The sequence below is a fragment of the Pararge aegeria genome, chromosome 7 (genome assembly GCF_905163445.1).
Source record: "Pararge aegeria chromosome 7, ilParAegt1.1, whole genome shotgun sequence".
In the NCBI taxonomy this organism is placed as follows: Eukaryota; Metazoa; Arthropoda; class Insecta; order Lepidoptera; family Nymphalidae; genus Pararge; species Pararge aegeria.
In genome coordinates, this window is record NC_053186.1 from 6,595,005 (window position 1) to 6,622,924 (window position 27,920).

At 36.0% G+C, this 27,920-nt stretch overlaps 2 protein-coding genes across 2 annotated transcripts in view; one reads left to right on the forward strand and one right to left on the reverse strand.

Annotated features, from left to right (window-relative positions):
* Positions 1 to 15,356, forward strand: part of LOC120625383 — a 30,107-nt gene extending 14,751 nt beyond the window's left edge. Inside the window, exons 3-7 of the mRNA XM_039892424.1 lie at positions 3,345 to 3,910; positions 6,488 to 6,603; positions 7,071 to 7,166; positions 14,448 to 14,543; positions 15,213 to 15,356. Of these exons, the coding sequence (XP_039748358.1) occupies positions 3,345 to 3,910; positions 6,488 to 6,603; positions 7,071 to 7,166; positions 14,448 to 14,543; positions 15,213 to 15,314 (976 nt within the window). The 3' untranslated portion in view covers positions 15,315 to 15,356. The remainder of the gene's footprint in view (positions 1 to 3,344; positions 3,911 to 6,487; positions 6,604 to 7,070; positions 7,167 to 14,447; positions 14,544 to 15,212) is intronic.
* A 3,301-nt stretch (positions 15,357 to 18,657) lies between these two features.
* Positions 18,658 to 27,920, reverse strand: part of LOC120624993 (protein FAM214A) — a 51,328-nt gene continuing 42,065 nt past the window's right edge. The window contains exons 4-13 of the mRNA XM_039891887.1: positions 27,614 to 27,750; positions 27,033 to 27,164; positions 26,487 to 26,708; positions 25,435 to 25,592; positions 23,907 to 25,122; positions 22,810 to 22,956; positions 22,018 to 22,151; positions 21,387 to 21,550; positions 20,332 to 20,570; positions 18,658 to 19,161 (exon numbers count right to left, since the gene is read on the reverse strand). Of these exons, the coding sequence (XP_039747821.1) occupies positions 18,783 to 19,161; positions 20,332 to 20,570; positions 21,387 to 21,550; positions 22,018 to 22,151; positions 22,810 to 22,956; positions 23,907 to 25,122; positions 25,435 to 25,592; positions 26,487 to 26,708; positions 27,033 to 27,164; positions 27,614 to 27,750 (2,928 nt within the window). The 3' untranslated portion in view covers positions 18,658 to 18,782. The remainder of the gene's footprint in view (positions 19,162 to 20,331; positions 20,571 to 21,386; positions 21,551 to 22,017; positions 22,152 to 22,809; positions 22,957 to 23,906; positions 25,123 to 25,434; positions 25,593 to 26,486; positions 26,709 to 27,032; positions 27,165 to 27,613; positions 27,751 to 27,920) is intronic.

Below are 27,920 nucleotides of genomic sequence, written 5' to 3' on the forward strand. Positions count from 1 at the left end.
CATTGAATGTGAAAGCTATCGCGAATAAGTTGAGAGATACCTTAACCTAACCATAACAGTACCTAAAAGTATCCCTTTTTTTCAAGAATAAACCACTTAAAAATATGATTTAAAAACAAAAACTAACGCGGTCGAAGTTGCGGCAACAGCTAGTGATTTTATATTCTCATTTTTTGATTGAAATCTTCCACGAGCAATTTGCAACAACAAAAATTAATTTGACTTTATAATGTTTTGGCGGAAGGCTAACCGTCATAATCGAGTTAATTCCAAATTCCAAGGTTAATTTATACAAAATCATTACTATTGAAAAACACTACAATTTACCACTTATACCATAAAAATATTTCTACTTCAACTTCAGCGATCGATTCTTTTTTTTTATATCACTATATGCTTGCCCGGTGCAATTTGACCGATGGTAAATACGTAAGTGATACTGAAGTCTAAAGATAGTAGCGGGCTAACCTTTTTTTTTAGCTTGGTGGAAAAGCTTTATTGCTATCTCCGACCCTTGGGCAGGACGGAGGTTATGTGGCAGTCCCCGGACCAGAGAAAATTCAGAAATTATACATTTCCAACTTAGTCCTTCCGGGGATCGAAGCCGGGACCTCCTCCTATAAGACCACCACAACGCTAACAACTCCGCAGGGAGATCGTCAAGATGCTAAGTTTAGCTTACGAAAGGAAGTTTTTATTTTATACTAGCTGTTGCCCGCGACTTCGTCTGCGTTTGTTTTTGTTTTTCGAAAGACATGTGGCATTCGATTTAGGTGTAATTCTACGCACTTTATGTATTTAGGATAGCTAAGCCTTAAAAGACGGGTTGGCTGCCGTCCGCTGAGGAGTTGTGTCCTCTATCTCCAATTACATTCATCAGATCTACACGAAATTTGGGCAGAATTAAACAGACATTATAACTTCTGAAGGACAAAAGTAATTATTTAAATCGGTTATAATTTGACGGTGTTATGGTGTAAAATTATCAAACACCTTCTACCCCACTCCCAAAGGAAGTGAGCTTAATTTCGGGATAAAAAGCATCCTATATTAATTCTAATACCTTCAGAAATATGTGTACAAAGTTTAATGATGATCGGTTAAGTAGTTTTTGCGTGAAAGCGCAACAAACGAACTTACATTCACATTTATAATATTAGTAGGGATAGGGATAGGGATGTCTTAATTAATAATTAATTGTCCATTGATAATAGTAGGTATAGGTATTTGTTTTTTACTAAACGATATGACTTAAACTTTCCATAAGTTTTAGCCTTTATTATAAAGTTTATACCTTTATTACAAAGTTTATAACTTTAATATAAAGTGTATATGTTTATATTAAATTTTACAGTTAGCTTGATAAAGAATACTAAATCGACCCTTCGAAGAATCGAGGCCAAATCGTCAATTATAAAGAAAAAAGATTAATCTTTTTAATTTACGATTATCAAATGTTGATAATAACTCGCAACGACGGCTACGTGATTTCAGGAGTACGAATGAAACAAAACCAGAAATGATACAACTTGGAACAGATTAAGAACTAAAAAGATGTTTCCTATGTGGCTTTGCGGTAATACTGAATTTATTACTTTAGTAGCATTTATCAAACGTCAAGAGTCTGTTTGTAAATAACTCTATAACCGGAAGGCAGATTCTACCAAAAATAAATCCGGTAAGAAATTCAGCAGGTGCTTTTTTCCAAAATACATATTAATACAATTTGATTGATTTTGTTGGAACCTTTTTTTTTATAGTAATAATAATTGACGGACCGAGCCGGTGACCAACCGTAGAAAACCTTTACCTATAAACACTGGAAGTAAGCCCTTGCCTGCAATCTCTCCTGGTTGTAAGTGATGATGCAATCTAAAATGGTTGCGGGCTAACCTGTTACGGAGTATGGTAGTTATACCCCTAATAATTCGACATCGCACCGGAACACCGAAGGAGGTTAAATATTGAAGAAGAAGAAGCACACGTTGTTCTAAAAAGTACCAGGAGTGCATAAATCAGGAAGAGCTACGTGAACTACAACTACATTCCTGGTAACGATCAGGTTAGCCATTTAGCTTTGCCAACTTGCTTTTCGAAATATTTGCGCTGACGCTACTAGGTGGCAGAGTCGCTACAAGCTACAAACAGACAAAAAATCTGACTTGACGTTTCAAAATAATAAAAAAAATATATTTGTTTAACTATTAGTTATAGTGGTTAAACATGATAAATATGGTATAAAATCAGTTTTGTATTCCGTAATGTGCTTGAAAACTGTCGAATTTGATACACAAATTATTTCAATATGGTCTTCCGGAAGTCCAAATAATACAAAGTTTTGATAGTGTATAATATATGCTACTTCCTACTCATACTCTAACAGGCTAGATATGTAAAGGTTCAAAAGCCTCAAATAGTGTGCCCAATGGGGTCGAAGATGAGCACAGAAAGACAAATAGTTATCATTTTATAGGCACCGTATATAATTAATGCTCATATGCATATAATTAAAAAGATACTTATTTAATTAGATGTATATTTAAACGCGAATTTATCTTTATTTGCTTTATTTGCGTGGTGTAAATAAGTTTTCCAGTTAAACAAAGAAAGAGTACAGTGAAACTTGACACTTTGAGACAATATTTGAGTTAACGCTCTCTTACTTTCTACAATGGTGCATACCTAAAGGGAGGGCTAGGTATATTAATAACACATGATTATTTATCCTATCGACTTTATTTTACCATATATTCTTTAAGAAGTGCAGAATTTCTCCATTCCTATGATTATATTTCCCGCATTGCTTATTGCGCTCTCGAGAATTGTACCAACACCAATTATACCCCCTTGGGGATTGTTTTATATACAATCCTTATATTCGCTGCCATCTCCTACATATGAATTAACTACATGCCTAATACAAGCTTCATATTTCAAATACTTTTTTAAGATTGTATGTTGGGACTCGGTGATCTCTGTTTTTTTTTACATAGAATACGAACTCAAAAAATCGTAAAAAATAATATCGTAATAATTCTCTGATGTAGTAAGAAGTTATAAGAAATGAGAGTTATTAAGATTTTACGCGAGTCTAAGCCTCTTTCTTCTGGATCGATTTTTTTAGAAGTATATTATTATACACGTACGAAATAATTTGTTTAATCAGGCAACAAAATTATAACAGTGAGAAAGAAAATAAATTCATCAATTGTATAGTAGCATACAAACAGACTTGATATTTCATAAGTGCTAATATTTTTAATTGATTTAATTTTCTTCACACCAAAAGATTTCAGGTTTTTTTTTAAACTTTCACTTATTAATATAAAGATATTTGTCCACAGAGCATTAGCAAGAAAGAAGCACCACGACAGCGGAGGTATCGACAGCATAACTATCTCAACGTCTGACGGAGAGAAGAAGAAAAAGATGAAGAAGAAAAAACAGAAACCGGCAAAGATCCATCTCATTCAACCTGTTATGATGTCAAATAAAATGGAGGAGAAAGGTCCAAAGAGGGTCCAGTCTTGGGTTATAGGGGACTCTGAGGGATATAGAAGTAATTTAGGGGTGCAAGAGGGCTATAGTAATCACCAGAGGAAAAAGGCCTATCGAAGTGTTGCAGAGGTTACGGATCAAAGTAGTAGTAGTATAGATCAAGATAGTGTTACTAGTCATACAAATGATGAGAAGAGTAATAGAAGTAATATTGAGGTTGCAGATGAAACTGAAAGGGATGGTTTTGAGAACGGGGGCTATAAAGGGGTGATTGTGAAAAGGGATAGGAAAGGAAGGGGTATTTTGACTCAAATGTGGGATATAGGGCATAAAGCATTAGATGCCGTAGCCGAGCATGCAATAGATAGTGAAAATATAGAGAATGGTCTTGATGATCGAAGTTCTTTTGAAGGTTGGTTTTGGTGCATGTTTAGTATTAGTGTATTTATTAGTTTAGTTTTAATTCCCATATCACCGTATATTGGAGGTAGGTCACATCTATCTATACATCTAAAATGTATAAGGTAGAAGAAAATTTACAAATTATCACGCTTTTTTTTAAATTTTACTGTCTTGTTGACATGTCCCAAAGGTCAAAAATACCTTACTTGTGCTTCCAACGATAAAATGGCTCTCATGTTTGCAAACTCACCATGACTTCGATAGAAACTATCTATCGACGTGTGACTGATGTCGAAACCAAGTCATGCCAAGCATGGAAGACATTTGTTTCGATATTGACCAATAACATCATATTCATCATATATCTCTTGACCGCGTCTCTCATAGGAGAGAGGGATTCAGAGTTTAGACAATTATCGCTGCTTCAGTGCGGGTTGGTACGCCTGCAGGAATTATTATTGGAAGAACCTGGTTAGATTAGACGGTTCCGGGGTCTAAATTTTTCGGAGACGGACGCTGTAGTGAGCCGGTTAAGGGGTCATAATGATGATGATGATAAGTGGTAATAACTGGGATGGACGGCTTAACGAGCTCTCAGAGGCAATGGGTTGAACAACATTCTAACTCCTTGTTGGTAAGGAGACATTTTTGCCAGAAAAATTCAACACCCAATAATTTTAGGTCTGACCTAGCACCGCGAGTACACGTTAACCACAGATCTATGGAGCGATACAAATTGAGGTCTAATTAAAAAGGCATTCCAGATAATTGGTACAATTTGATTTACAGGCGAAAAGACGTTAATCATTTGAGAAATGGTAAAAAAAGTCTTTTATATTCATATATACCGGCATGCGTGTTTGAATGTGGCATGCAATTTCTCAGAAACGTTGCACGTAGTATCAAAAGTATATCAAAAGTTAACTGTACCTTTCACAGATTGTCTATGGAGATTTTAATTCGTTGTAATAAAAAATATCTCTCATTATATAAATGTGATTTAAATGCTTTATTGTTTGTTACCTAGGATCGGCTTGAAGGGTAAACCGATTTAATTTAATATAGTGATTTTTAATTTGCTTGGTATAAGTCTCATTCCGAGATAACTATGCGATGAAGAACTAATAATAGAAGTTGAAGCCTTACGTCTATTCCATAGAAACTGTATTTTTCCGGAACAAAGTTTAGCCTATGTCAGTGTCTGAGACATAAGCTTTTACAAACGCACTTTCGTAGTTGTAATATTAATAACGATTAGGTACTATGTATAATCTTGTTTATTAAAACTATATACATTTTCAAGGTCAATTAAACCCGAAATACAAAAACGCCGTTTTTCTTATCGTTTAATTAGTAAGTACACAAAAAAAAAAATGGAAATATACGGGCATTTTATGAATTAAAATTTAAGAAGTTGTTATATACAATTCGAAACAGGCAAGTTATTAGTTTGTTTTTAATTTGGATGTTGTAGATAATTCGCGAAATAAAGTATTCGATTAAAAAAAATCTTTACCAATATCTTTAGTTTATGATTGTACCTAATGCATCTAGATAGAAAGTTTAATTAACAAAAAATACAAAGTTAATGCATTTTGCTCTACTTACTTATAGGAATTGTTTTCTTTCAATTAAGTAGACAATTAATAATTAAAAAAATGAAATACAATAAAAACACTATGATATGGAAATATGAAAAGCATTTAAATAACCCATTTATTAAACATTACTATAAAGCAACGAATGGAAATCTCTAAGTTTATTATGCACGGTAAAATAAAACAAAGTGGCATTTAAAATGAATAGAAAGTATATCTTTTCACTTTTTTTTCTTTTTCTATTAAATGCTAATCGCTTGAAGAATTTTCAACACGATGATGCAATGAATAGTTGAAGCCCTCCAAATTATATTTTTTTTCTTTTTTATGTATCTTCATTAATTCAGTAATATTATACACCAATATTTTTGTAGTAGATAAGAATATAGATATGAATAAATAGTTTAAGTATAAAAGGTTGAACAACATATTGGTAGAATATTATAGTAGAATATTGGAGTAACTGAATGATAGATTATCTTTTCTCTTTTTATTTATTTATCTATTAAAATTCGTTTTAGTTACATCTTTTCTCGTCTATGCAGTAATGTTACTTAATATACATATATATATATATATATATATATAACTTCTTAGTTGTATATTTTTATAAGTTAGATCTAATGAGATATTTTAGTTCATATATTTAGTAAAAATAATATAAATAAACTAAGTATTAGTTATCTAAAGTAAAAATTAAAATTAACAATTATATATAACAGTTATTGAAGTAAAATTAAGTCAACGGAAAAACGATGTTACTGGTGTTCTTCTTGTAATAATGTAACAAAATTTTAAAATAACATGAAATTTTATAAATTAGAAGAATTCAAAGGTAAGAAAATAACAATATAATTCCATTCTTCATAACTAAGAGAAGAAAAGGAGGTGAAATTATTAAAGAAAGCTTTTTTTAGAAATATGAGTTTTCAAATATTGTAAAATTTAAACTAAAATCAAAATAATTATAAAAAAAAACCTAATTCTAGAACAAAGAGGCAAAAAGAAGAAGAAAAAGAAGGCAATCCTGAAACTATTGATTCTGGGCGCCGTGCTGAAGGCGAAGATCGGGACGCTGCTGCAAATCCTGTCATTTAAATTACAGGTATGTATTCCCTACAAATTTACTGGTACCTCTAACTCTGCCAAGTTCTTTTCAGTATAAAATAAAAACTCGCAAGAATCTTTTGCTTTCTGAGGCGATTTTTTTTTTTCTAGTTGTAATTTGATGGTCGAGCATATGACCCACTGTAATAAGAATATAGTGCATTAAGGTTAGGTGGAAAACCATCGCCTATAAACCAAAAAAGTGCCACTCTATATTCAATTATCTGAGGCATAGGTGATTTTTTTTAACATATATATATATTTTTTTGTCCTATAGAAAAGATTCCTGGATGCAAATATCCTATATCTGCGTCTACAATGCCAGCTATCTTTGTGCTAAATTTCATCCTAGTTAGTACAGTGGTTGAGCCAAACATACGTAGAAAACAAACCCGCATTAGCATTTATAATAGCAGTATGGACTAAGCTATTATTTCACAAAATATTCTCCATTTTGTATTGCAGGTCAAATTCTTCATAATAGCGCTGATCGGCCTCGGAATCAATCTGGCGCGCTTCTGGGTCGAACTGAAGAACAAGCATAACCAGCAACCTCAAAAGGTAAGTCCAAATATTGGCTATGAAGGACCCTCATACATGGGCGTACCCAGGGGGGCAGAAGAAGCCAGTTAACCTAGAAATCTCGCTTAAAAAAATTTAGGTTTTATTATTTATGGCGACCAAGATACAGACAAAACGAAAAAATACAGTTTTGGCCTCAGAATCGATTATAGAGGGTCTTCTTAAAAAAACTTTCACAAACAGTCGCGAACGTTCTGACTTAAAAAAAATCTCGCTTGACCTAGCGATCGGTTGCACGCAATTCTTCCAGAAACTGCAGCCACACCTGCAAACGATCGCTGTCTCGTTTGGAGGAGGCCTCGACACATCACCATCACAGAAAGTAGAATGCCCAAATAACATGTGCAAGTAGCACGTGTACTTTGTTGCCAACTCCGGCTTAGGTCGTATGCAACATAAACAATAGCCGTCTCGGGGGCACCAAAAACAGCTACAAAAAAATATTTGCTAGCATATAGCAAGACTTTTTAAAATCTCGCATCTGAAAAGTCGCAGTTCAATGAATAAAAGAATTATACTTTGGTTTTTATTAATAAAGACCGATATACAATAAACACACATGCAGACACACAAATTCAAAAACACACATTGACATTATTGGTCAAACAGAATTTGTATGCTAATCGTCCTTAGTTGTTTTATTATCTTATTTTTTACTTTTTATTATTAAATTACCTTTATATATTTTATATATCTATATCGTATTCAACCTGGAAGAAAGTTATTTTCACGACATATAATCCTAAATGTGGAAAGCACAATATGCATAAGTGTTTGTTTAAAATATATATTAACTAGTTTTCTCGTGAATAGGTGGACCTACAGACGTAGACTGCTTAGGGCACTAAGTTGTCTTAATCAGGTATTGTTTGCACCAGTAGCTATTTCGAGTAAGTTTAGCCAGAAAGTTTAAGAGTTAGCACGGCTACGTTGGATTTGTGTATAACTCTCTCTATCCTTACTCTTTGCTTCAAGGCTAGCTATACTAATGGAACTGATATCTTTATTATAAAGTCGAGAAATCGCAATAATATTATTTAATTAATCATTTAGTTTTTAAAAAATATTAAAATTAGGTTTAATTAAGAAATCTTAAGATTCATTTATGTATATAAGTATTTGACTACTGAGATACTATTAAAGTAAACTTTCGTTTTTAAATCGCTTTTAAAGGTGTACGCAAACTCTTCGAGGTTTAACCGGTGGAACAAAAATGTCAATTGTCAAATAAAAATAAAATTACAGGTGTTTAATGTAGATATAATAAGTAAAGGTAGGTTATTTTAAATTATTTAAAAGTTTTCTTAAATTTACGTTCCCAAAATTCGTTTAGACTATAAGATATGTTTTGACAAACGTGTCTTAAGAACTTCCATAGGTCTGATTGATTTGAATTTTTGGTGTTTTGGTACTGGTTGTGGTATATCGATGAGATGGCAAGTCTAAGCTGATGCTGTAATATTAAATAGTCTGCGGGATCTCACAGCAGGTATAACGTATGTCGGCTCATTAGAATGACCGCAATATGTAGCTACTAGATACAAGTTTATCAATGTCTTATACTGAATAATATTAATGGTTCAACATCATCATCAAAACAACCCAATACCAGTCCACTTTAAACTGAACTAAAAGTCTCTAAAAGATGAGGGATTTGCTTAATGAATGAATATACTTTTATTATAAAACGTAGTAGCCGTATGTGTATTGTCAGGGCAATGGTTTACTCTCAGAATGAAAAGGCCGTAGTCCACCTCAGAGGCCAAGTCAGGACTGGTAGACTTCACATGCCTTTGAGTGAGTTATGGAGAGCTCTATCTCTATATGCAGGTGTCTTCACGATGTTCTTTTTACCGTTAAAGAAAGTGATATTTAATTGCTTTAATTAAAAACGCACATAGCTCCGAAAATTAAGAGATGCGTGTCGGGGGTCATTTAAATTTGTAATTTAATAATAATAATAATAAATAACTACGACAATACACACTTGTCACAATACGTAGCTTGTCTTATGGGTACTAAGGTAACTGATGAATAATTTTATGAATAATATACATAAATACTTATAATATAGATATAAACACCCAGACACTGAAACACATTCAGTTTCATCACACAAACATTTTCCAGTTGTGGGAATCGAACCCACGGTCTTGGACGCAGAAAGCAGGGTCGCTGCCCACTGCGCCAATCGGCCGTCAACAACGTAATAAACAACGTTAATTATTAGTAAAAACTATGCTAAGCTCTAGACCAAAAAAGAGGTGTGTATCGGTGTCTTAATGTGTAGTATGCGGTGGGTTTTATCGTCATCATTGCCAGTATCAAGTTCTCACGCATACATAATTCATTTTCGCCGTACCATTGTCTGTTGCTCGCATAAAACTAAAATGAAAGTGCTCTAATACGTCTCAAGTGGTAGATAAGTATGGTGATTTGATAGTTGAATGAACCTTTATGATCTTTAAGCTTATAGCTCACTTCCGCTGCAGGAGGCATTGAAGTGGGCAGCTCGAGAAGTACCTATTTATTTTAAAATTGACTTGTTGACAATGCCAAATTTACTTGCAGCTTGGAGTCCTTAGGCTGCCTATACAATCAATATGTGACAATATTCTGCATATTGACAATAGTATTGCTTGTATGCGGGCGTATTCAAATGTCGCAGTATTGGTAAAAAATATTATCAATAATATTGACTTTTTCTGAGCAGCCTTAGGGCAACGTAGAGAAAAACCTCCCTGTCGCAGTGGTGAAGCAGGAGGCGATGGTCTAAGTGGGAGGGCCTGGATTTGATCCCCAGCAGGGATCTTTTCTGGGTTTTAAATTTTCTCGTATCTGTTCATGTTGGAAGCTCTTAGGCCATGGCAAGTAACCACCCTACCGACAAAGACGGGAAGTAAAGCGATTTAGTATTGAAGTAAGATGTATCGTAGAAACCGATTAGGGTTAGCCCGCTAATTTGAGACCTTCTACTTTTTAACCCCCGACGCAAAAACGTATGTTCGTATGTGTATCTGTATCTGTCTGTGGCATTGTATCTCCCGAACGGATGAACCGATTTTGATTTGGTTTTTTTTTGTTCGGAAGGTTATAGCTATATTGGTTGAGATACCGTCCAAGATGGTGGCCGCCACCTTAAAATGGCGGATTAGATATTTTTATTCAAGGCAGTCAATCAAATGAGCTTTACTTATAGAATAATGCACACTATATTTAAATAAAGGGTTTTTTTTTTCATTTTTAAGTGTAATTGCTTCTTCGTCTGCTTTTCTACCTAGGTGACGCTCGATGGACACTTAATGAAATCTCGACTATAATCTCGACTATACCTAGATTTATCGATCCACAAACAACCTTCTACAAACGCCCTACCGGGCCCTCGTTTACCAGGCGGTGACGAGATCAAATAAATACTTCACTCTCGGCAAATAGAAATCTGTGCGTTCTAAACAAACATTTATGTTTGCGTTTAATAACTAACCAGGTTAACGTGCCTAATACAGTCTACAATCCAAGTTAAAGTACATCCAATAATTACGGTATTTGATTTACGGACAGCGTATCTGACACCTCTAATCGGTCTGTACTCGGCATCGTACCGAAACGCTAAATCGCTTGGCAACACGAGTTTGTCGGTAGAGTAACTTTTCGCAGCAGGGCTAGCACGGGCGGGAGATAAAAATTATATCCCCCGATTATATCCGACCAGGGATATAATAAACGTGTCCTACGCTAAATCACTGGAACATGGAATAGGAAAAGTTTGCCCCCGTTTATTAAGACACATGTATTAATTGGATATTATTTCCACCGGTGCGACAGTGTTCTGAGAGTTGATTAAGCTGTCGGAGAAGGTAAATTTATATCCTTTGGAGGCTTTGACCAGAGAAAATTATTTATTTCTTAATTGCTCCTCGATCCAGGGACCTCCCTCCTATACGATACCAGAGCTCGCCACTGCGCCAGGGAAGTCGAATCTCGTCACCAAACACCACAAATAAAAGCAATAAATCATTTTCATTATCATTTCCGCATAATTATTCTTTAAAGGTTTCTTGTTGTTGCTTTATATATTCCGGTTTGTATTAACTTCTTAACATGGCGATTTATACCTGCCGCATGCAAAATTCCTGCTGGGAGAAAGCTACCTAGATTCCTCAATAAGTCTTACAACTAAGTTACCTCAATAATAATTATATAAATTGTAGTCTTTAACATTATTAATATTACAAGATTTATTCAACTTGCAATTGTATATTTGTTAGTTTTAATAGGTTAAATCTGGCAACAGTATTTTAACCAGTCTTCTCTAACCGACTTGGGTACAAAATATTTCGTATAAAACACTCAATAGCTTTTAAAATATGTTCTTAATTTATAATAATTCTCTGGATGGGGTCGCTGTCTAGCAGTTAAACCGCTATTTTATATTAAAGCCTATTTAATTTCAAGTTTAGATGTGAAGCATCCAAAGCTGTGGGTTAGAAAGGCTATAGCCTGGGCCATGGCGAAACACAATGGGCGTAAAATAGAGTTTTTGTTTCATAAGTTTTTTCATATGATTAATTTTTACGAAACTGCGCTACCTTGAAATCGAACCCAGCGTCTGGTGATATGTGCAGAGATTTGTAGGTAACGCCAAAGATCCCCGCACACTTTTTAATAAAAACAACTAGCTGTTAAAGAAATTTCTTGTCTGTCCATTTTCTTTTTGATCCGGTCGGGGCAAGTTTCGCGGGGATAAAAAATATTCTATATTCGTCTTCAAGTAGGAAGTCAGCCTTTCGATTCGTTATGATAACAACGGTTTTGCTGGCGTTAAGCAGCATCGCTGTGATCCGGTGTGAAGGGCGTGGTTGTCGGTGTGATTACAGGCATAAACAGTGCTTAGGGGGTATGCACAGGGTATGATATAAAATGAGTAATGTTAATCCAGTACGAGTTATAAAAACAGTAGGGTGGGCTTTTTATAACTCTTACAAAGCCTATCCTTAAGTTTTTTATAACTTGTACTCAGATTTTTATCATTTTATATAATCTGCATACCCTATGCACGCCACTATGGCACGGCGGCATATGAGGCTTATTACTTACGTCTCAGATTGATGGACCTAGGGTGGCACGTCGCCGGGTGAGGCCCTCGCATACCCTGCACAGTGTTGCTCTGTTTATAAGCGATAGGTTGCCGCTTACTTTCAGCTGGGCTATCTTCTTGGCCAATTATAACTATAAAACAAAACCAAGTCGCGCGAAACAGATATTTTTTTAATTAATGAATGAATGAATACACTTTTATTGTACACCAAAGAAAAAAAGTAGTTACATAGCAAGAGAGTACAAGAGAGTACAATTTGGACCTAGGGATTGAATATTGGGATGGTTATAATATTAGGCCACAATGTTATGCCAATTATGGTTGCGTTTATGCTAGAGCGATCAGTGCGTAACTGAGGTGTGAGGTCACGGGCGTGTTCTCAAGGGAACCGTGTCAGCTCGGAGTTTGTGTGACACGGAATAATGCCTTAAATGTACTTGTTTGTATGAATGGAGTGAAAGCGTGTTCATACATTACATTACATTACGGATTATAAATAAAACATTGCTAGTTATTTATATTCATAATATTATATTGTTTGAGGTATAAGAGGTGGTTGACTGACGTTTCAATGTAAAAGGTCTGCACTGCCACTGAACTTAGAAAGCTACTATCTAGGTATACCTACAAGGTCAAATGAAAAGGGGGTAATGGGAATCCGCCTTTAAAAAATATCACTTGTACTCGGACAATTTCAGTTATCATATTGTAGTAACAAAAAAGAATTATGTTAATTTTATATACTAATTTTAATGACCTATCGTCGTATTGGCAAATTGACAACGTAATACCGTCACATTGACAACGTGTATGTGTGTCCGTGTTAACTAAGTGTAATGACCAGACATCACATTAACAAGGTGTATGTGTGTATGTGTTAATGATGGTTTATAAAACCTTAAACTTTTTTATTGCCATCGTAGCCCGTGACCTTTGTTGAAAATGTAAACTAAGCTAATATTTGCGTCGTGATGGTTGTCACTGCGTATTTTTTGTTTGCCTAAATTAGGAAGGTACCTACCCTACCTTTTTCATTGAGGTAAACAACCCTCGCGTCGTCAACCTATACGTCCAACCTATAAGTTTTATTAAAATATGATTGTTTGATGATAAAAATAAAATTATATATAAAATAATGACAATTGACAATCACCTATTATTAAATTATTTTGACATGTTTTTTTACTAAATTATTTAGTTATTTAGTTGCTTAATAATAAGATATCTCGCTCTGGTAACTGTTTTTGAGATCCACGTTAATACCAGTATTTAATATTATTGCCTAAATGTGCCTAAATGTTATCTACGTATTACGGACATAAAATTAGTCCTTTGTTACTTCTAGATAAAATAGCTTTCTACTGGTTAAATAATGATGTATAACAGTTCAGTAGTATCAGAATTTATCGATTGCAAACAAAGAATAAACATTTTTTTCCTCTTTGTAATATCAATTTAGTCAATTAGCTAAAACATGCTCGTCTGTGGAACCCAAAAAAAGTAAAAGCCAATTATTATAATTATCATATTTATGATAGAGGCAATAAAAGAATCGCCAAATCGACAGGTGCATCAAAGATAAATCTTTACGACGTCGTCAAACCGGTCGCACCCCCCGACTCCGCTTGGGTGTCAAGCCACTTTCACTGTGACCTTGTATGAACGCGCTGACCTCAATAACTGTCACGAGATAACAACACGTCTCTTAGGCGCTTTGTAAAACACAGACAGTTTTTGTTACTGTCACGGTATCATAGGTATGTTAACTTGTTTGTCTACTCATTGTGAGTACCGGCGCGCTAGCAAAGACTCACTATAGGTACTCATTGCACATAATACGGGCCACTATCACAGGAAACTGCGATTGCTTTGTCCAGTAGCGGCAACTGGGTACAATTGCTGGTCGCAGCTTCTGGATTCTAGTATAAGTTAAAAAGGATAAAAGCGCATATTTTGAGGCTCGGAATTTGACTTACGGTGATGTTATGACAGTTTGGGCTTAATTGGCAAGGGTTTATTCGTAGGCACACGTGAACGCGGATAAGACCTACATCAGAAATCAGGGATCTCGTTTTATCCAGCGCGAATGCTGCGCAGAGTTTGAATCTGCGGTTCATACTTAAGATTGATTGCCGCTGATAAAATTATGACACTTGTTGCAGGTGATATATTACGAGCACGCCCAGCATCAGCACCACTACGAGCATGAGGAGGAACCAGGCTGGGGGCCCCCCTGGTCCCGAAGCATCGAACCTGAGGTATAGCATACCTACATGACCCTTCTTTCAGTGACGCAGCCAGAACTATTATTTGACATCAAAGATACAATGCAAAAAAATAATATAAAATTTTAAATTATTTCTTAAATTTATACTAGATGTGCCCTGCGGCTTCGCCCGCGTAATTTTGGGAGGCAGCGTACTGCTACATAGTCTACACTTATAGTGATATGAGATTAGATTAGATATGTATGAGATTTTGAGATTTGTTTTCACAAATATTTTTTTTATCTTTCGTAATTTTTTTTTTCAATGACAAGTATACTATATTATTTCTAATACCTCCAAGAATATGTAAATAAAGTTTCATGAAGATCGATTTAGTAGTTTTTGCGTGAAAGAATAACAAACAAACTTACATTCACATTTATAATATTAGTAGGGATAGGGATAGGGATATGAATATGCTAAATTTCTAATTTATTTATTCAATTTATTTAATTTTATTACCAGGTTTCTTAAAATAAACTGATACTTCAAATACACTTTTATACGCAATGTTTGTTTATCATTAAAAATAAAATCCGTCACAACGATAAAATTAAAATTATATCACAGTCAGCTGGAATTTAATCTGTCAACAGTTTTCCTTTGTGACTTTAACGGTAGATTCTACCAATATTTATATCTCGTTTTCTTTTACCATAGGAAGCAGAGGCAGACTTAGAAGATAACATTAACACCCCGTACAGAGCGCATCAGAAGAAGGCCGTAGTCTACCCCACCAGGCCGCTTCTAACTCTATCTTAGTTATTTAATTAATTTAAGTTGAAAAAAGTCAGTAAAATTTTAGTTCTGTGTCCTAATTTAAAGATTTATTTGGTTTAGTTAGCTGTGACTTGTTGTGAGCCCCCAAAATATCTGTGTTTCCATATTTAAAGGGATAATTGGATAAGGGCTTCTTAGCCGATAAGTACCTATTATTAAAAATAAAGAAAAACTGATATTCATTAAAACACATTTTGAAAAACCAATATTCATTATAAAGAAAAACTGCTATTCTAGCACTTCTTGGGATGGAAAATAAAGAAATAACTGTACAAAGCTGTCATAAAAAAATACGCAGTGTCAACCATAACGTAAGCTGCATTTGGGGTCAAATGGGGTCACGGATTACTATGCCAACAGAATAAAAGGTTATTGTCTAAGACTCCCAAGATACCACCCCACCAGTCACAAAAATAATTCACACATAAAAATAAATGTGTGAAAATGTGATTTCAAGTTATTAGAATAAGTAACGGTTGTCAATTTTTTTTGGGTCTTCGTTACCTATCAAAACTGTTTTTAATTTTTTTACTTAGGATAGGCTAGCGCTTTACGACAATCATGACTGTAAGAACTCAATGATGAGGTCTAGATACGAATAGAAAATGCCTTTTCGCTTTTGCTTTGAAGGTATCTACTCAAGTTATACTTACGTGGCAGGAAATACGTCATACATTTCATACCCTAAAGAACATATAAGAAAGGTGAACAAATAATCTCTAAGTATTCGAAATTATAATAATCATTTATCTAAATGGAGTGTTTGTATAAATTATTTTGTGTGGTGTCAACCAACAGGCCTTGACAATTGTCTGTCGAATTGGCTATTTAAAAAAATCTGATTTTGACATTAAAATCGCTTGAAAAATAGATGCCAATTTCAAGCTATGTGTTTGTAAATTTTTATCGCGGGCAAAGCTTGTAATAAATATATTAAAATACCTTTAGTTATTAAGCTATTTACTAAATTACGTTAAGTATTTATTTATTAATTTATTTTTACTTATAAGAGGAAGCCATAAATTTACTTCTGCAGAATAAATTTGTGAATTGTAAAATACATTGGCAAATAAAAATTATTTGATATTTTTATCCGGAGTTTCTTTTACTCTTTCTTCTAATAGACACTGATCGTTTGCATTGACTTTACCATCGGTTCGAAAGGTAGATTCTACCGAGAAGAAGCCGGCAAGAAACTTAGCAGTTTCTCTTTTACTACATCGAAATTTTACTATTTATACTTTAATTATTCTATCTTGTGAGAGATGACAGTAGAGCAAGATGCTTCAAAGCAACCTAGTCATTACGAAATTAATCAATTGCAATTATCAATTCATCATCATCATCACACCAATTTACTACAGAGCACGGGTCTCCTTCCACAATGAGAACGGGTGAAGGCCTTAGTCCACCACGCTGGACCAGTGCGGATTGGTGGACTCCACACACCTTAGAGAACTTTATGTAGAACTCTCAAGCATGCAGGCTTCCTCACGATATTTTCCTCCACCGTTGAAGCAAGTAATATTTTAAATACTTAAAACGCTTCGAAAATTTGGGATTCGACCTTGGCCCCCCGAAAACGAAGTCGAGCTTCCACCCAATACGCTATCACTGCTTCGTCTCTTCGTATCTACTATCGTATCTTCTTATGTGTATTAATTACTAGCTGACCCGCGCGACTTCGTCCGCGAATAAGTCGATTTAAAAAAACCACGTCGATCTAAAACTCCGTTTGGAGGATTTTGAAAGACAAATGGGAAAAAATAGCGATGCTATCCTGTAGAAGCTGTTTACTTTTTCCGGGATAAAAAAAAGCATATGAGCTATGTCAGACTATATTGTATATATCTCTGCCAAATTTTAGCCAAATAGGTTTATTCGTTGTGGCTTTAATGCGTAACATACATCCACCCATACATACATCCATCCATCCATACATCTATTCAAACAAACTTTCGCATTTATAATATTAGTAGGATGGTACGCATGCATTCGATCGTTGTCCCATATGCCTTGCGACTTGTTGTTATTTGTGAAGAATTATGTCCTTGATCTCCAACAATATTAATCAGATCTTCATTAAAATTAGACAATACATGCTTGGTAGTACACAATGTCAAATAAAAAAAGAATGATTAAAATCGGTACAAATTTAACGGAGATATGAAGTAAAATGGATACAAACTTTCATCCCATATCCCGGAGGAAACTTATTGTTTATCGTTATAAAAAGTATCCTATATGTTGACCCGGGATATAAGCTTCCAATATACCAAATTTCATTTAAATCCGTTCAGTAGTTTTCACGTGATGCCCGGACAGACAGACAAAAATTAAATAAAAATCTGTTTTGGACTCAGTATCGATTATAAAGCATCCCCCGGTCAAAATTTTCCAAATATATTAAATGTACAGAAATCTTCCAGTTACAGTTTTATTATAAGTATAGATATCGAAGTATTAAATGAATTTTGAGATATTGTTTAATCCTCATTTTAAACTTATGTTCAAATAGTTCAAAGAGATATCTGTGCAATCAGCTTCAAACTGAAACAACTCTTATGACATAAAAGTTACGATCGGTTTTTGTATGTCGACATAAACAATATTAAAATATAATAATTTTAGTTTTTATTGATGACTTAGAATTACTTAGTTATTGAAAGTCACCTACCGCCTCACTTATTATATGGTTAAATAGGAACTAACCTAGGAGCTTAAGATACTATATCGCTTTAGTGACTTCAACTACCAGGAACTAAATAAATTAGCGAGCTATATATAAAGAGAAACAAAATTTTCCATTTCGTTTATACTTCGTTTATGTTGCATTGATTATATTAAAAAAGAATGACAGTTGTTTTTTCGGGTTTTTTACAAATCACACAGAAACAGTTTGCAAAAAGAACTAAAATAAAAAGTATTCTGTCTCCAGAGTGCAAGCTATCACTATTAAAAAGAAAACGTCAAAACTAGCATTACTGTTATGTAGGATTTTTTTTTAATCCTAAAGGAACGCTTCCCCAAGGTGGCTTTTCAGATATGTCCATCAACATAATTCAAACAATACATATATCGGTTCAGTGGTCGAGCCGTGGATCACGGAAGATTACCCTATGGTTTCTTCACGTTATCGTACCGGAACGCTAGATTGCTTAGCAGCAAGTCTTAGTCAGTTAAGCGAATTAGCGAAAGCCGAAGCCACCATAAAGAACGAGGAAGGTTGTAAATTCGGTTTTAGAAGCGTGAAAGTCATTCTCCATTTAGAACTGGAGCCTACATAACACTGCTGATGAAGGGGCAACAAAATGAAACCAAAACATATATAAAAACCAAAAATATATTCTTTTCATTAGTACATACATATATTTTTAACACAAAAAATCAATACATACACCGACAGGCACTAAAAAACGACCACACTTTGTCCATTAAACTGACCGTATATTATCGAGGTGAATATTTAGGATTCTCTGGCGCGTAAGTGAAACTCCTCAGTTCATAAGAGACGCCATTTTGATTCTCGTATCCGAATTCGCGCATTTCATTCTTAATTTCTTGATCAAAGTCGCTACAACCACCGAAAACGCGGTTTGGCGAGCGATTGGTTGAAATTCCGGGTTTCTGATTGGCAAGTTTATTTTTTTCGCCTGTGTCTGTGTTTTGATTGGAGGATGACGCGACCGCGACGTCTTCGCTTTGATTGGTCGATACGGGGCGGAATAAGGCGGAATGTGCCGTGGCTGTGTCCAAGTCGGCCTTGCGGGAGACCAGGATTCGAATGTCAGTGTGCAAATACAGCTTGCCGGACTTCGACGTCATAAACCTGAAATTATAGTAAGAGAATTTTAGAATATACTAACTTTGTCATTGATAATAATAATAATAATAATAATAATCTTTATTGAAAGGTATAAACCCAGTTATAAGAATATAAAAAGATAAATTAAATAACAAAATAATAATAATAAGTAACAGTATTGCAATATAAAAATATTGCAAACTCACGTCCGTCATAATAATAATCATTAATTACATAGTTTGTCATATTTTATGGGTTTTCTTATACCTAACCTTTACAAAAATCACTACAGTTTATTTTCTATTTGCCTCACGGTGCACCGAAAGCCAGTGCTTGAAAATCGAGCAGTCCAGACCCCTAAGATAATGCACGTTTTTTCAGGAAATTTAGTCAGCGCATGTGGATATATCGGTAAGTTAGGTAGTGCTTTCTTTCTCTAGCTTGCTTTATAAATACCAATATTTTACCATTATTACTGAAACCTTGGTTTTTTTTAAATAAATATTACTTCTAAAATAACTTCTGATGGTGAAATAATATTTATTATTAGTTCAGTAGTTTCAGAGTGATTCGGTTACAAACAATAAATCAAACCTTTATTATTATAAAAGAAGCATAGTAGAATAGATTGGACATGAAAGCTTTTAAAGTATGCATGCCAGTTATATTAAACCCGTACCCCTATTCGGTTTCTACGCGACTTAGTACCCGAACTCAATCGCTTGTCACGCAAGAAAATATATTGTCACGCAAGTTTTCCAATTAAAAAAAAAAAATGTTATGTTTAAGCTCTATGCCTGGTCAAAACCCTTTGCACGCCACTTATGAAGTCGTACTGCACCATGAACATATATATATATATATAACCGAGGCACACCACTAGGCCTTGTAAGAAGATGAATTTCTTAATGACAAGGTTGCTTGGAAGCAGCCGGCGCCGCTTTCATCTCCCACAAGATAGAAAAATGAATTTTAAAATGTAAATTGTAAAATGTTGATATGGGAAAAAAGCAACTGCCGAGTTTCTTGCCGGCTTCTTCTCGGTAGAATCTGCCTTCGGAACCGGTGGTAGAGTCACTACACACAGCCAGACATGACGTTTCAAAAGTACTTATATTAAGACCTACTTGAAATAAATGAATTGTTTTTTTTTTTTTTTAATTTTTCAAGACGGAATGGCACCGGCATGCTCACCTAAGGTGTATGAGGTACCGCAGCCACTTGTGCATGTGGTGCGGCTGCGGCGCCTCCGCACGCGCTGGCATGTACAGCGTGCGCTGGCGCAGGAAAGTACGCGCGGCGGGCGGCATGCTCGTCAGGTCGTACAACACGACGAACATCTTCACCAGCGTGCCGTGCGGGTTGAACAGCGACACCTGGATGGTGCCGGAGCGGGACACCCTGTAGCCGCTAGAGCCCAGGTTTATGTGACCCTGAGAATTTAAACATGGTTTATAAGTATGCAGTACAAAAACAACCAGGCCACTCCGCTCTCATCACTCACAAAACAAAAAAAAATCTAAAGATTGTTAAACTAGTGATGTTGGAAAAGAGCAATCTGCTGAGTTCATTGCCGGCTCTTCTCAGTGGAATCTACCTTCAGAACCGGTGGTAGAGTCACTACAAACAGACTGACTTGACGTTTCAAAAGTGCTTATAAACTAGGCCTAGTTGAAAAAATGAATTTTGAATTTTGTAAACAATAAACAATAATTATAAAGTTAAACCTTTTTTTAGTGATTAGATTAGATTTTTTTGCGTCAATCCACGATAGCGGCATCTCGTTTAGATTTCCTCACACGAAAGAGAATATATACAATGTAGAGAGGAACGCAAATTCCGACGTACGCACGCGACAGACTTTTACACTCAATAAAAAGTGAGTGAGCAGACACACTTTCACATTTATAATATATAATTACATTTATATTACATTATACATTTATATTTTACTAACTATAGATCTAACCAGGCTATTTGGAAGACTAACGTTCACAAATTTGAAATGAAACTGAAATCTATAATTCCATACTATTAAATGCTACAGTGTGTTTGTTTGTTTTTTGTTACTTTACGCCCTAACTAACCAGTCGACTTGATTTTTGACATAGAGTTTGTCAAAAGGATGGAAAGCAAATAGGCTACTTTTTATCTCAGGAAAACAAACGGTTCCCACGAGATTTTTGACAAACCGCGGACATGTTAAGAACGCGGATCACGGCTAGTTAAAAAAATAAAAACATATTTACCATATAAGGAGCATTGGTACCACCGGGCGCGTAGAAGAACACAGTTACAGGTAGACGTCTGTGCGGGGGACAGAAGGCACCGGAGGCGCCAAGTTCGGCAGTGAAACCGTGCACTGTAGCTACGGGCTCTAGGCGACCTTTGAGTGCTGACTCCTCGAAACTACCTGCAAGGGAGGAAAATCTTTACTAACATTATAAATCCGAAAATTTGTTTGTCCTACCTAACCTACCTTAAGATTAACCTAACCTAAAATACCTAAACCTTAACATACCTTAACCTTAACCAAACCTAACCTACAATTGAAGGAAATATCAAATATATAAATGCATATTATAATTTTCGGAGCGAAACCTTAATTGTTGATAAAAAAAACTCAAACCCAAATACTTATGCCTAATTATTAGACATAACATCATCTAATATAATCAACTTCAAGTACCATTAAGAGGGCGCTTCAAACTACACTTCGGCATCTATCGGCAGCGTACAAAATCAATTCCAACTTTTAAAGCAGTTTCACTAACGAGGTTGGGCTTACTCACAAAGTTTCCTATGACTGAGAAAAGCCCACAACAAACAGCCGATATTCCATTTGTTATCACCATCTTGGTAAAACATAATTGATCTTACCAAGTAGCCCAGTGCTGGGCCCCATGCGCAGTTTGTTGTGGGGGGTTGTTTTCCGGGGTGGGGGGGTTTGCCGCGCGGGAGATACGGGCGAGGCAGGCACAGGCGATGGCGGGGAGATCGGGTGGAACAGGGCACTGGAAAAGAGACACCATTGTTATAGTCAAAATACAAAATCGAAACTTTCTGTATTCAAATAGATAGGAAAAACTCTTTTATGCTTACATTCCAATGAAATGACGTAGATAACTACAGTAATTATTTTTCTTACCTGGCTTAATATGTACATTTTTTAATTACCTACGGTTTTATTAGCATTTAGTGTATATTAATTAAAATAAAAAAACACATAAGTGAGTCACCCTGTGGGTAGCACTTCGACTTCACTTCCAAGGGAGCGAGTTCGAATTCCGGCGCGCACCTCTAACTTTTTTAAGTTATGTGCGTTTTACGCAATTATAAATACCACTTGCTTCAACGGTTTAGGAAAACATCGTGAGGGAACCTGCATACCTGAGTTCTCCATAATACTCTCAAAGGTGTGTGTAGTTCACCAATCGCTGATTAAACTATGACAATACATAAAAATTATCTACTGCATGATTAAAGTACACATTATTATCTACAGAAAACTTCAGCATGCGGGTGGAACAACGGGGAACCGCTAGTGTTATAAAAATGTATTATTTTATGGTGCGGGTTGTTATTATACATGTACATTATACATGTATATTAAGTAGGTATAATACTGTGGGTCTGATACTCATACGGCAAATCAGTGAAAACCGAACCCACCTCTTTATACCAGATACGCCATTAATGGAGTCATCGAAGTCAAAGCAATTGTTCCCCCGGCGTAAAGGCGCGGGGCTCGAGGTCAGCGGCAACCCACTCTTGCTGTGGAACACCATGGACGCCGCAGAGTCAAACCTCCAGCGAAACCTGGAACAATTAAAAAAGATTGATGTTGATACGAAACACACTGTAAAAATTGATTCATTCTAAGTTTACACGACACGCGCATAGTACCTAAAAAAGTGACAGGAGTCACATAATCTTGATTTCGCATATGATGTTATGGCTGTCATAATAATAATAATCATTTATTAATGCTAAAAATAATAGATACAAAGATGGCATGAATGAGTTTACGAGTTTGCGTGTTTTCGAGTTTGCGTGTATGCGTGTTTGCGTGTTTTGCGAGTTTACGAGTTTGCTATTTATATTGCTGAATTTATTATTTCGGTTTTCATTTACATGTTGTTGCAAGGATAGTTGGAGTGAGGTTACTAAGCCTTTTCTGTTTTCCTCCTTCCTTCCTATCAATGTCCGTAACTATTTGTGGTGTAGAAAGAATTAATATGCAGATGAGATATTATAGTAGCCAAGGTAATGAAACACGTTTGTCCCAAGACAGTTTCCCGAGATCAATACTTTTAAAGAAATGCTTGTAAGAAGTTGTTGTAGGGAAAGTTACGCAGTGACAACCATAACAACAGCTGTGGTTTTCTTTTTTCATTACAGCAAAACGCGATAGATAGATATTATTACAATAAAAATATCACACTACATCATTATCTATGTAAATGCGATTTAAGGTAATTTCTACTAGGTTGAAGATTTATTTTTGATTTTTAATAAAAATTTAAATATATTATGTTATCCAATGAAAAGTTTTAGTAAAATTTGATTAAGAGAAATGATTATAACTTCAAATAACAGATATTTTTGTTTTCATATAAAAATATTAACACAAATAAAACCTGTTGCACATATTTCTCTAAACTATCCTTTTTTATGTTAAGCTTTGTGAAAATGACAGCAATACTTTAAGCAGCATTTAGTATAGTTTAGCGATGTGTGTACAACACACTTGGCAACAATAGACTTACCTATCCATTTCTGTTGGCGAAGGCACTTGGTTATCCTGTCCAGTTTTTTTGTGTTCTGGAAACTTCTGGCCGAAGCCTTTCTGGTCCGCATCATCTTTAGGAGATTCCACTTCGCACTTATCGAAGGTACCGTAATCACATTTTTCGAACAACACATAGTCCTCTCCAACCGAATACGTCTTCTGCCTTTTCACTTCTGTTTTTGGCGTCAAGAAAACTGTGTCGTCTTCGAGTAGATTGAGCTGCTCTATATCGTTGTTTTGCGCGAATCTATCACTTATCACCTTCTCAATACGGTCTGTTATCGGAAAGCGTTTCAATTTCGGTCGTTTTATTATTTCACACTTATCACTAGTATCTAAACTTATATTATCACACTGTTTAACGCTATTATCACATTTTAGCTTTTTCAACTGTTTCCCGTCGTCCTCACATTTCCGTCTCGCCCCATTCTCCCAATTTTCCATCGACAGTTTTGCACGATCATCCCCGTTATCCATTCTGTGTCCATTCTCAACACTTGCATCACCGTTAGCCATTGCAGACCTCGTGCCATGTTGTCCGTTATCCATTGCCATTCTTGTTTTGCTTTCACCATTTTCTATCGACGCCAAATTATAATTTCCTTCGGAGCGCACCATGCCTCTTTCCAGACAAGTGATGCATTTCAGTTCCATATTATTGCCACAATTGCAGACTATATCCTCAGTCTGTGTCGCAACTGTATTAGTACGTCTGAACTCAGTCGGTTGTATACTCAATGTTTCGGTGAAGGGTGATCTGCTTTCTATTCGACTGGCGGGTAGTGTCAAATATGTTTGGTTCCTAAAACAGCCTATAGCTCTAAATCTATCGAATCTGGCTGCTTGTAAGATTGGTATGGAGGTGTGTGTTTCTTTAGCCTTGAGACCGTCGCCCTCTGAGGAAGTGCTGTCGCACAGCTTTTTGAGCTTGCTCTCCTTTCTCAGGCGGCGTTTGTATTTGGCTATCTCCTTGGTCCTGCGGTCATCCAGTTTCTTGGCTTCGGTGGGGCTGGTTGGGGATCGGCTGGCGCTACGGTCGTCGGATTCTTCGTCACAGTTGCACTTGTGCTTGCCGCTCTCGCTGCAAGGGGTCAGCATTCGGTCGTCGAGTATTTTCTTGTCCTTGTCCATCGTGTAAACGTATTCGCTGGTGCCTGTGTTCGATATGATTGAAAGTCTTCGGTTGCTCGGTCCTGGAACAGATTAAACAGTTACAGATTACATACAGTACAGATTAAATATTTAATTACAACCTGTTACCGAATTGTGAAATAATGTTGTAGCATGCGTAAGTATATTTTATAAGGAATAAAACCCTATAAAAATAATAAATCAAAACATTTCTAAGTGTTTAAATACGACAACCCTATTGAAGATAAAATACCGACGCGCGCATAGTACCCAATAAAGTGACAGGAGTCATATGATTGTAATTTTGCTTGTGACGTTATGTGGTTGTCGAATTAAATTGAGTAAGCATTTTTTTTTTCAATATGGAGTTATACCTATATTGGAATTGATAGCGTCGGTCGGATATTTGGCGTTCCTTGGTCCCAAGGTGAGATCGCTGAGCTTGCCCACTAGTTCCTCGTGGACGTTCGGGGGCACCTCCTTACTGGCTCGTCGTTTGCAGGTACATTTGACTATGGGGATATCGTCCAGCCTGGAAATAGACAGGAATAGGTGCAAGGCCAGTTGGAAAGGGGTACCTACTAAGTTTTACGGTATATTTTTTTCCACTACAAGTTAGGCCCTGTCTGCAATCTCACCTGGTGGTGAGTAATGAGGCAGTCTAAGAAGGTAGGGAGTATGGTAGTCATATCCCAAATCGTTTTCTACGGTACTTGGTCGTTCATGATTTTGTAAGTATTCATGATATCGAAAAATTTTGATTCCACATGTTTTTTTTTGAGTTCTGTACTTTTTGATCAATAACTGTTAAAATATGTCATTAAAAAAAAGCAGTAGCAACCATAACATTAGCTGTGTCTGCATTTAGGGTCAAATGGGGTCACGGATTACTATACCCGCAGAAAAAAAGGTTATGCTCCTAGATGATACATTCGCAGACCTACACGTTCATTGCAATAATTTACGTAGTTACAAAGAGGATCCAAATCAAGGTATCCAGGTATATCACACTATTTTTAAATTAAATAAATATACTATTACAATACACACATCGCCACCTAGCTCCAAAGTAAGCTAGTTACATTGTTACAGTAGAACTGTACGACAACCTATGTCGTACAGTTCTACTTCATATAATATAATATTACATTATGCTGATTAAACTTATGCGGTATGGCGACGATATTGAATTAATGAATGAATACACTTTTATTGTACATCACATAAACAAACATACAGAGAAATTGAAAATAAAAATGTAATACAAATTATACAATTAGGCGGCTTTATCGCTACATAGCGATCTCTGCCAGGCAATCAATGGCGTAAAACACAGCTCAAGAAGAGTGTATATAAACTTACAGTATAATAAGTGTATATAAACTTACAGTATAATATTATATCGTAATGTGTTTGATTAAACTACCTCGGCAGAGTCTGTAGAAGCACTTTGAGGTACACGTTGTCGCCGATATCAGTGACGGGAAACTGGTGGTCGGTGGGCGGGCGCGTAAAGTCGGCCATCTTGTAGCTCTCGCCGGGTATCTTGATGGAGTAAACGATGTTCAGCTTGCGCTCGTCGAGATCCGAGTCGTCGCAGTTCGCTTCTATTTTCTTAAAGTTGCACGTTTCGCGGCTCAGTTTTCTCCTGGGAAGTGGAGGGGATGGATTACAAGATACTTTTTGTAACCCAAGCTCCACACGGCGTCATCGTTTGTGCCCATGTTAGTCGGCAAAAGGCATGATGACTAAAGTTGAAATACATCCTTATTTTTGCAAAAATTAAAGGCTAATTATATAAATTGCATATTATATTTCTAATGATTATTTTGTCTTGATGTCATAGGCAAATTAGCGGTAGAGATCTGGCTGAGTAAGTATTTGTTCTATAGCTGAAGATTATTGATTGGATTTGAAAAAAGATGAAAGAGAAAGAAAAAACTAAGATTTTTTTTCATATCAGAATAGGTACCTCCTCTCAGCAGGTTTGTCGTCATTAGTCTTGATGGTGGCCCGCCAGGCCGACAGCTGTGAGAAGTGGAGTTGCGAGCGAACCGCGTTCAGAAGCCAGTGGGGGGTGATTGCTGCCAGGTTGTCGTGGTTTCTGGAAACAATTTTTATTGATCAGAATCATTTTATATTGGCATTAAGGTAGCCGCGTTTGCCGCGACGGCAAGCGGCCTAACGCTCTTTTATGGAGTTACCCCTACGCTCTTGGTGGCCATGTGCGAGTGCGTGCGTATGCCAGAGATTACTAGTTTATGTCTTTTATTATAAATATATTACGATCTGCAAATATCGTTCTAATTACTGCCTGCTACCCGCGTTCTTCGCCCGCGTTTATTACGGTTTTATTGAATTCCGTGTGAACCGTTTGCTTTCCTGAGGTAAAAAATAGCCTTAGTTACTCTACGTTTAGAGAGGATTTAATGTTTCACATCTGCTGGTTGTCGCGTTACGGCAAATTTCATTGATTCTTCCATCAAACTTCGAAAAAAAGTTCTTTTTCTTTAAGTTCTTTTCATAACTTGTTATGCTGTAGTGTGTACTCACTTGTTAGCGATGGGTCGCACAGTCCAGCGCTCCAACAGCAACGCCCTGTGCTGCGAAGGCAGCTTGTCGAAGCGGCCCTCCTCCTCCATACGGCTGATTGACGCGTAACATTCCTGACACTCCGGCGCTAAGAGGACCTGGAACATATGGCGAATTTATACTCCTTCTTTGTTCCATTACAAAAGTACAGTTTTATCCGAAGCTGGAGATCGGACCTTAAACTGGTCTGTTCTGGTTCTCACCAGAATTTAGCCGTGGCTAGGCTACTCTAGCGATAAAGACGTGCCGCGAAGCGATTAAGCGTTAC